Here is a 9,210-nt window from a genome sequence, read left to right as displayed (position 1 = left end):
TCAGGTGCTCACAGGTGCCCTCTGGCTGCTGCAGGGGGAACAACTAGGGCCAGGACCAGGGTAGAGACCAAGGCAGGGAAGAAGTGTTTGGGTTCAGAGGTCTTCTAAAGATAGAGTTGGTGAGCCCTGACTGGTTTGGCTCAGTGGATAGATTGTCAGCCCCTGCGGACTGAAGGGTCCCAGGTTCGATTCCGGTCAAGGGCACGTACCTTGGTTGTGGGCACATCCCCAGTAGGGGGTGTGCAGGAGACAGCTGATCGATGTTTCTCTCTCATTGATGTTTCTAACTCTCTGTAAAAAAATCAATAAAATATATTAAAAAATAAATAAAGATAGAGTTGGTGGCAGATGTGAGAGGGTTATTGCTCTCTAGGAGGTTGGTCTGGGGCAATACTACCTATCATTTGCCCAGTAACTCTCCAACCCCTAACTGCCCAGCCTTGCAGAGAGGGGCCACCAAGGGGCCCTCCTTTATCTAGGACACATGGCTCAGCTTCTCTAGCTGCAGTGCCTGCCTCTATATGTGTGTGTCTGTCTGTCTCCCCGCCCGCAGCGGAATGGGGCTGACTATGCTGTCTACATCAACACGGCCCAGGAGTTTGATGGCTCTGACTCTGGTGCCCGGCCGGACGAAGCTGTCTCTTGGGGCAAGATCAAGATGGATGCAGAGCCTGTCAAGGTGAGAGCCAGCCAGCCTGCTGGGGTGTAGGGTCTCCCAGCTATAGCTCTGGGTCCTGTGGTTACCTGGGTCCCCTCCACAGGTCTATGCTGATGCCTCCCTGGTCTTCCCCTTGCTTGTGGCTGAAACCTTTGCCCAGAAGGTAGATGCCTTCATGCCTGAGAAGAACAAAGACTGACAGCGGTGGCCCTCCCCCTATTTATTTGTTTTCAGACCCGGCCCCTCCCCCACTCCTTGGTCAGTAGCACATCTGGAATAAATGGTCTCAGTGGTCCAGAGTCTGCATCTGTGTCCTTAGTGGTGGTGGGTCCCCTGGCCTCAACCTGTGCCACCCTCAGTCTCGTAGGCCTCTTCCCGCCAGCAATGGATGCTGCCCCCCATGGCAGTCAGCAGGCAGGGCTCTGTGGGGTGGTAGGCCAGTGACTGCACCACACCAGGCCCCACCTGCAGGGCCAGGGCCAGGACACCCTGTGGAACAAGGAGGGGGGAGCAGTTATCATGAGCCTCCCATCCCCGGACCTTCAGCCATCTGCTTCTAATGGCTTTCCAGTCACTGCAAAACTAGGCTGCCCCAAAATGAGCCTCTCAGTGGCTCCGTCCTTCCAGGTGTTCAAGCCAAAACCTTGGGAGTCTTTTTCACACCTCACATCCCTTTATCTGTAAATCCTCTTGGTTCTGCCTTTAGACCAGCAGTGGTCCGTGAGGTCCGAAAGGTTGGCGACCACTGCTTTAGACTATACTCAGAGGCCACCACCCCGCTCTGAGCCGTTATGTCCGGCTTTCAGCTGCCCTCTCCCTGTCGCCATAGGGGCTCTACTTGGCAGCATCAGTGTTTGCACTTCCTTCATCAACCCGCAGACACAGCAGCTCCACACATACGGTTTCTCAAGGAGGCCCCTTCCTTCAGTGTGACCTCTGCTCTATCAGATCCTTAAGAAGTAGGCAGAATATTGGCTCTTTCTTAGTCCCCCTCAAGTTCCCAAGGTCCCCAGTTCCCTCCATCCTCTTAAGGGACTGACTTCCCCTGGCCAAACCCCAGCACCCACATCTTCCATGAGACTCTCCAGCCCTGAATCCCGTAAGCCCAGCCTATCTGTTCTCAGCCTGATGCCACCACCAGGCTGGGACACATCAGGATACAGCTCACAGGGCTTGGGGCTAGAAACCACAGGGACGCTCAGAAGTAGCTCAGGTTTCCTGAACAACTACAGCCTCATCTCCCCAGGATAGACGTCGCCGTTGGTTCCCCCACCCTCAAGGTCAGTCCCAGTGGCTCAGCCTGGCATTGGTGGCCCTGCCTGACGTGGCTCCTGCTGCTGCCACTGCCACCCTGAAGTGCTGCTGTTTCCTGACCATCGCATGCCACACTTAGAAGCCTTAGCACATACTGTTCCCTTTGCTGGAATGCCTTTCCTGCCCTCTCACTCCTAGCCATTGTTCTAATAGCACTCCCTTTTCCCGGTCTGGGAATGACTGAGGTAAAGGCAAAGTGGGGACAGTGCAGTGTGGGGGTGGGGAGGCTCACTTCCACCAGGTCCCAAAAGAACACCTTCCCATCCTCGGAGCAGCTGACTACATGCGTGTCACGCTCACTCAGGCAGCAGTCCAGCTTGTACTCCTGGTTCTTATGGCCTGTGTACCTGGGGGTGGATGGAATCAGTGGGGCTCGGGCCTTACCAGGGGCAAAGGCGGGGGGAGGGGGAGGGGCCCCACAACCCCAAGGACTCACTCCCCTAGCAGCTCCCCTGTGTCCTTGTCTAGAAGCCTCAACGTGGAGTCCAAGCTGGACACCAGGGTGCACTGGCCATCCCGGCTGAAGCAGGTGCAAGTGATGGGACCTGGGGGGAGGGGAGAGGTGGATAGGCAGGTGGGCTGGGGCCCCTTTTGCTGCCTCTGCCTGCCCCACAGCCTGGCCACACTCACTGCCCACGTAGTCTGAGAAGAGTTGTCCCATCCTCAGGTCATAGCGCCTGACCCGGCCGTCCACGGAGCTGCAAGAGAGGGTGGATCCGATTAAAGTTTCCACTGGGACCAGTGGCTCCATGGCTCTAGGTAACCTCAGTGTCCCTCTACACTTGCACCTGGCCAGGGCCCTCAGGACAAGGCTGAGCCCATCCTTTCTATGCACCCCTCACTGTCATACTCCCGTCTCAGGGCTAGCCAGTTTTCTCAGTGTTGATCTGTGGACTAAAGGGTCGAGGGTTCAATTCTGGATCAAGGTTCATACCTCAGTTGTAGTTCCCCAGCCCTGGTAGGGGTGAGTTCAGAAGGCAACCAATCGATGTCTCTCACATCGATGTTTTTCTCTGTCTCTCCTCCCTCCCACCCTCTCTAAAAATCAATGGGAAACATATCCTTGGGTGAGGATTAACAAAAAGGAAAAAAAGAAAACATGCACTGAAGTGAATTCATGAGGGGAATTCTGAGGCACTGTCTTTGAGACCCAGACCCAGGGACCATTAGGAACAACTCAATTCGTTTCTGATAGGCACCGAGCATCCTCTCTGGGCCAGATTCTATAGCAGGAAGGGATGGCTTGGGACACAGCTTCGACCAAGCCAGGAGACATTTCTGGAGCCTCACTGACTGAGGGTAATATAGGAAGTCTTTCCCAAGGTGACATCTGAACTGGGACTTGAAGGACGAGAAGGAGCCAACCTTGTGGGAATGGCCAGTCAACAGGCTGGACAGTCCAAACTCCCCCCACGGTGGGAATGGCACTCTCTTGGGCTGTGGCAACACGTGAGCAGCTCTGCATGGGAATTTTTTCTTTTTTAAATATCAACTCTGTGGGCAGGAACTTTTTCCTTATTTCCCTGTCTTATTCACTGCTACATGCTCATTGCCTAAAAAAGTGGCCCCTGGGAGGTGCTCAAAAACACTTGCAGTAAGTAGTAGAAAGACAGTCCAAGCAGAGGAAGAGCAGCTGTAAAGCACGCTTGGCATATTTCCCTGAAACGAGGCTGGAAATCATAGAAGCTGAGAGGTCAGCAAGGACCAGACTGTGCGGGGTCTTGGGAGGCCATGAGGAGAGTCGACTTTAAGCACAGAGGCAGCTGTGATAGGCAGTGGAACCGGGGAGGGGCAATGGTCTAGCTCCACTCACCCTGCCAGGACCTCATGGTCTGACACCTTCACACTGGATACACCATCCTTGGCTTCGTCCAGCTTCTGCACTGGGTCCGGCCTCCGAGAGCGGCAGTCCCAGCAGCGGATGGTGGAATCGATAGAGCCTGTGAGGCCAGCATGAAGGTGGGGTCAGGTTTTGGGGGCAGGGGCTCCCCTGGGCGCCCCTGCCTAGGCCACGCACTCACCTGACAGGATGACTGTGGCCTCTTCATTAAACTGCACCGTGTTCACCTTCTGAGAAACAGGAACTACCACTCAGAGGTGGCCGGTCTTTGAAGGATTGGGATAAAGACCGGGTTCCCAGTGCAGATTAAAGTGAGGACAAAAGCTAGGGGTAGGGGAGGTGAAAGGTTTTGAGGGTACTGCAAGCAAGGGCTTGTGAATGCGCTTAATATGTGTGTGGGAGGGTACCTGTCACCCCTGCACACTAATGCGGGTCCCCTCCGCTACCCACGTTCTAATGAGGCTTCTTTCTGCTTGTACTCACCCCTGCGTGACCCCGGAATTTACGCACGACCTGCCCGGAGGCCACATCCCACAGCACCACCGCCTTGTCCCCGCCGCCGGAGCAGAGATTGCTGTTGTCAAAGGAACTGGAGGGCAGGGGAGGGAAGGTCAGCATCGACCTGGGATCCCCGCCTCAATGCCCCTTTCCCGGCCTGGCCCCGGCTCACCCGGCCGCGTCCAGCACCTCGTAGCCGTGGCCGCTGTACGTCCGCAGCAGCGTCCCCCGCAGCGGGTTCCACAGCTTCAGGGTCTTGTCGCTGCCGCACGTCAGGCAGTAATTGCCGTCCACTTGGGAAGACCAGGAGGGGGTTACCGGGCTGCCGACCTCGAGAGGCCACAGGCCGACCCGGAATGAAGACGAGGGCGCTCACCATTAAATCGCACGGCTCGCACCGCTCCCTGCCCGCAGTCCAGCGTCTTCAACCGCTTCTGCGGCAGCACCGGGCCACGCGGCTTGGGCTCAGGGAAAGACATGGCTCCGGGATGCCTTCCTCGCCGCCTTCCATCGGTCTGTACCGAAGTTTCCGAGCGTCTCTCGCTTGGTGCAACCTTATTATTGTCCCTGCGGTCTACTTCCGGTTCCCCACTTCCGGGATCACAGTTTCGGCTTTTTGGAGGTAATGTTGGAAAATACAATTGCTGCAGGCTGCCTCTAGGTTCCAGGTTTCTCTGTCCACTACCTGGACCCCGCCGCTAGGTACGGAAGCGCGAGGGCTGCGGGTGTGACTGTAAAAAGCACCGTCGGTTTCCACGCCGGAAGGGGCCACTCCGGCGGCGGAAGAGGGCCGTCCCCGACTCGCTATGTCCACGAACAACATGTCGGACCCGCGGAGGCCGAACAAAGTGCTGAGGTAGGGACCCCCGGCGCCGTGGGAACGAGTCTCGGACTGTGGGTCGGGGCCCAGGGAAGCACGTGTCCATCCGGGGGCGGGACGTGAGTGCCCCTGACCCTCAATCCCGCCGCAGGTACAAGCCTCCGCCGAGCGAGTGTAACCCGGCCTTGGACGACCCGACGCCGGACTACATGAACCTGCTCGGCATGATCTTCAGCATGTGCGGCCTCATGCTGAAGGTGGGCAGGGCTGCGTGTCTCTGCTGGGCTCCCAGGCCAGGGGCGGGTTCGGAATGAAGCGGGGCCGGCGCTGAGGGGCGGGGCTGGGGTGACGTTGGACGGAGGAAGCCAAAGCCATCGGGGAGTCAGGAATCCGGGTCAGGGTGGGTGTGTGGGAGGTTGGTGTGAGGGTGGGGCCAGACTGTACAGCCACTTGGAGGGGATGGTGGAGAAAGCGGGGTCATGAGCATGACGGGCTGTGTCGAAGTCTTGTCTTTTTAGGTCTGAGGGTGGGGTCAGAGGCTCTGGCCAGGGGGTAGGGCCAGCAACTCTGTACCTGGAGGAGGCTCTGGGTGGCTGGGGGTCAGGGGGACAAGGTTTACGCTGCCCCAGTTGAAACCAGGGGATGGGAACCAGGGCCTGGGAATGCCCCTTGTCTTCCACTGACCTAACCCACCCATCTACCTACCTTTCCCCAGCTGAAGTGGTGCGCTTGGGTTGCTGTCTACTGCTCCTTCATCAGCTTCGCCAACTCCCGGAGCTCTGAAGACACTAAGCAGATGATGAGTAGCTTCATGTGAGGCTGGGCCTGGAGAAGGAGGGACTCCTAAGTAAGGCGGGGAGGGCCCAAGCCTTCCCATCTTGACTGACACCTTTCTCCCGTCTCACTCAGGCTGTCCATCTCTGCCGTGGTGATGTCGTATCTTCAGAACCCTCAGCCCATGACACCCCCTTGGTGACTGATGTCAACCTAGAGGGGTCACATCCTGGACCTCTATACACCTCCCTCCAGGGCTGGGCCTTAGCCGCTCAGCCTCCTGCCCTGCCCTCAGCTGCTGGCTGTCCTGGGTGAGGTAGTCGTAGGGCCCCCAGCTGGATGGAAGGAACTTGGACCTTGGCCTGGGGTCCCACTTCTACTGGGGCAGGGAGGGGAAAACCCTAGATAGACTCCTGCCCTCCTTCCCCACCCTGGGTGCTGCTGGGGGAGAGCTGTCCATGTTTCTAGGTATAAACACTCATTTTCTTGTTGAAACCAGTTCGTAATAAAGATTTGCACTCTGGCTGTTCTCTGAGACCTCTCCTTCAGTGCATTGCGGGTGCTCTCCTGGAAGGGCTCCAGTTCCTCCACTTCCTCAGGCCTGGGGTGAGGCCCGTCTGGAGCCTTCTGCTTCACTTGCTTATTCACAGCCTTCATGCCTTAAGTCAGCTGCCGGAGACAGGACAGTGGCCCTGCTGACCTGAGGAATCTGGGCTTTGGTTTTCTTTTTGTTGTTGTTTGTTGTTAATCCTCACCCCAGGATATTTTTTCCATTGATCTTTTGAGAGAGTGGAAGGGAGAAGGAGAGACAGAGAGAGAGAAACATCAATGTGAGATGGGGGGGCAAGACTTCGACTGAGGTACGTGCCCTTGACCAGAATCGAAACTGGGCCCCCTCAGTCCGCAGGCCGATGCTCCATCCACTGAGCCAAACCGGCTAGGGCAGGGCTTTGATTTTCTTATCAAAGGAGTGAGATAATGTCATTGAACTAGATGGACTGATAGGGAATTGGAAAGACATGAAAGACTGTCTTCCCCCAGAGGGGAAGAGACTGTTGTTCCATGACTTGACTGCTGTAGGACCTGAGAGCCAACCTGGACTAGAACAGGGAGATTGCTTAATCAACCCTGCTCCCCCCCCCTCCCCCCCAAGAAAAAGACAACTTTCTGATTGTACTTGATGTTCATTCTGACACAAATCACCCTCTTTTGCCTCATGCTATGTGCCGGTTCCTGGAATAGGTTGTCCTGACACGTTCAAGCATGTGAAGTAATTTCCCCTACCTAATAGCATTCACATGTCAGTATATATGACTATTCCTCCCTTTACCCTGTACAATTCTTTGGCACCTGCCAAGCACCATGGGGATCAATTTCAGCTTGCAGCCACTCAAGACACACCTGTATGTCAGTTTCCCTTTGAAAACTATTATTAGAGAGGAGTGGCAGCTTTCTTTGGTCTTTCCCCACCCTCTGCTTTTGGAGGTAGATTTTCAGTCTTGGGGCTTTCCCCTGGGTGTGCGTGTACTAACAATTGGCAAGCCCGCCAGGAGACCAAAGAAATGGGCTTTGGTAAAGGGGGTCGACCTGGCCATTGACCTCTATGTGGGGAGGGGTGAGCTGTACGCTAGACACAGTGGACTGCCACGTGAGTACGGGGGACTTGAAAATGCTGGCTGGTCTCCTTGTTTAAGGAACTGCACTGTGGCAAGGCAGGAAATCCACGGCTACAACTGTAGGCTGGTCACAGATGCCCACCTAGAAGCAAAAGATAGGGTTAGAAAGGAAGAACTGAAACTAGAAAAAGATGTTAGAATGTCTACAACTCTGTTAGCATAGGGACTGGCAGATAAAGGCGGGGTGGGCGGTGGGGAAGCTCCTTTGAACAGGTCCCACCTCTTTTTTAGAAGCCATATGTTCATGTGTGTCTATATATGTGTTGTTTTGGTGTAGTAGTTTCTACCTCGAAATGGTGTTGCTAACTTGTAAAAGAGCTATGTTTAGTTGGCTTAATGGAATGAAGTGCTTCTATAAATTAAGGATTGGGTATTCTAAAATTCTCAGAGATACAGAAATTAACACAAATGCTTTCTCAGAATCACATGATCTGGGGAGATCACATGATTTGTCATTAAAGCTAGTTTAAGTGTGTTGGTTTAATTAAAACAGATATGTCTTGCCCGGCTGGTGTGGCTCAGTGGTTGAGTATCAACCTATGAACCAGGTGGTCATGGTTTGATTCCCAGTCAGGGCACATACTCGGGTTTTGAGCTTGATCCCCAGTGTGGGGCGTGCAGGAGGCAGCCGATCAATGATACTCTCTCATCATTAACGTTTCTGTCTCTCTCTCCTCTCTTTATCTCTGAAGTCAATAAAAATATATTTTTTAAAAAATGGGGTCCTTAACAGATTAACTTACTAACTAGAAAACCAACTTTGGCCAGTATACAAAGGTGTTTTCCCAAGTGTAAATACTCTTAAATGACCAACAGTGGGGCCTATTGCTCTGTATGCCAGGCTGGGAGCTCAAATGAGGCACCCAATATGGTTAAGGTGTGAGAAACAAAGATCACAGTAATAGTCTTGATGCTGCCATGGACCAGTGGGCCATGATATTGAAGGCACCAGGCCTTATCGTCCCTGGAACATTCACTGGAATCTGCAATGAGATACACCCTGTGATGGGATGGTTACTTCATGCACCTGGGGTAGAGGAACTGCTCAGTCTCCCGTAGACCCTGTTACCCTAAATGCACTCTGGTTCCCTACAACAATTACCTCTAAAAAAATAAATAAACCATCAAAGAGGGGAGAAGGATGGGGGTCCTATAAAAATATGGTCCTCGCCCTATTTCACCTCCTTACTTATTGAGAGAGGAAGGAGCTCTCTTTTCTTCCTAACCAAACAAGTATGGGTTTACACAGCCTGGCCAGGTTCCACCCACTGCGGCTACACTAACATCTAAAGATCAGACTGCAAGTATAATTCTCATAGATCTCCCAATTCAAGTCCCTACTAAATATTTGTCTTTTAAAAAATATATATATATTTTATTGATTTTTTACAGAGAGGAAGGGAAAGGGATAGAGAGTTAGAAACATCGATGAGAGAGGAACATTGACCAGCTGCCTCCTGCACACCTCCTACTGGGGGTATACCCGCAGCCAAGGTACATGCCCTTGACCGGAATCGAACCCCCGGACCCTTCAGTCCGCAGGCCGACGCTCTATCCACTGAGCCAAACCGGTCAGAGCCTTTTTTTTTTTAATCTTCACCTGAGGATATTTTTCCATTGATTTTTTTTT

At 53.9% G+C, this 9,210-nt stretch overlaps 3 protein-coding genes across 6 annotated transcripts in view; 2 read left to right on the top strand and 1 right to left on the bottom strand.

Annotated features, from left to right (window-relative positions):
* Positions 1–953, top strand: part of DHPS (deoxyhypusine synthase) — a 4,242-nt gene extending 3,289 nt beyond the window's left edge. For 2 of the 4 annotated variants that reach the window (XR_002826777.1, XM_023746120.1), the window contains exons 8-9: positions 554–679; positions 762–953. Coding sequence is in view for 3 of the 4 variants with exons in the window: in XM_023746120.1 (XP_023601888.1) it covers positions 554–679; positions 762–857 (222 nt within the window). In the remaining variant the exon portion in view is untranslated. Of the gene's footprint in view, positions 1–553 lie in introns of all 4 variants that reach the window. The other 2 variants (XM_023746121.1, XM_023746122.1) reach the window with 2 other exon arrangements.
* Positions 860–4,926, bottom strand: WDR83 (WD repeat domain 83). Its single transcript, XM_006105018.3, has 9 exons — positions 4,687–4,926; positions 4,483–4,603; positions 4,296–4,401; positions 3,994–4,042; positions 3,786–3,912; positions 2,603–2,670; positions 2,409–2,517; positions 2,205–2,319; positions 860–1,147 (listed from the first exon to the last, which is right to left on the bottom strand). Exons 1-9 carry the CDS (start codon positions 4,787–4,789, stop codon positions 998–1,000), a joined length of 948 nt encoding a protein of 315 aa, XP_006105080.1. The 5' UTR covers positions 4,790–4,926; the 3' UTR covers positions 860–997.
* Positions 4,927–4,971: 45 nt separating this feature from the next.
* WDR83OS (WD repeat domain 83 opposite strand) lies at positions 4,972–6,427 on the top strand. The gene is made up of 4 exons (XM_006105020.3): positions 4,972–5,166; positions 5,282–5,387; positions 5,846–5,943; positions 6,040–6,427. The coding sequence occupies exons 1-4, from the start codon at positions 5,117–5,119 to the stop codon at positions 6,104–6,106; spliced, it is 321 nt and encodes a 106-aa protein (XP_006105082.1). The 5' UTR covers positions 4,972–5,116; the 3' UTR covers positions 6,107–6,427.
* Positions 6,428–9,210: the final 2,783 nt, after the last annotated feature.

This window comes from Myotis lucifugus, unplaced genomic scaffold (genome assembly GCF_000147115.1).
Source record: "Myotis lucifugus unplaced genomic scaffold, Myoluc2.0 scaffold_629, whole genome shotgun sequence".
NCBI lineage: Eukaryota > Metazoa > Chordata > Mammalia > Chiroptera > Vespertilionidae > Myotis > Myotis lucifugus.
The sequence above is the reverse complement of the archived record's forward strand: the minus strand, read 5'-3'. Positions and strand labels throughout refer to the sequence as shown.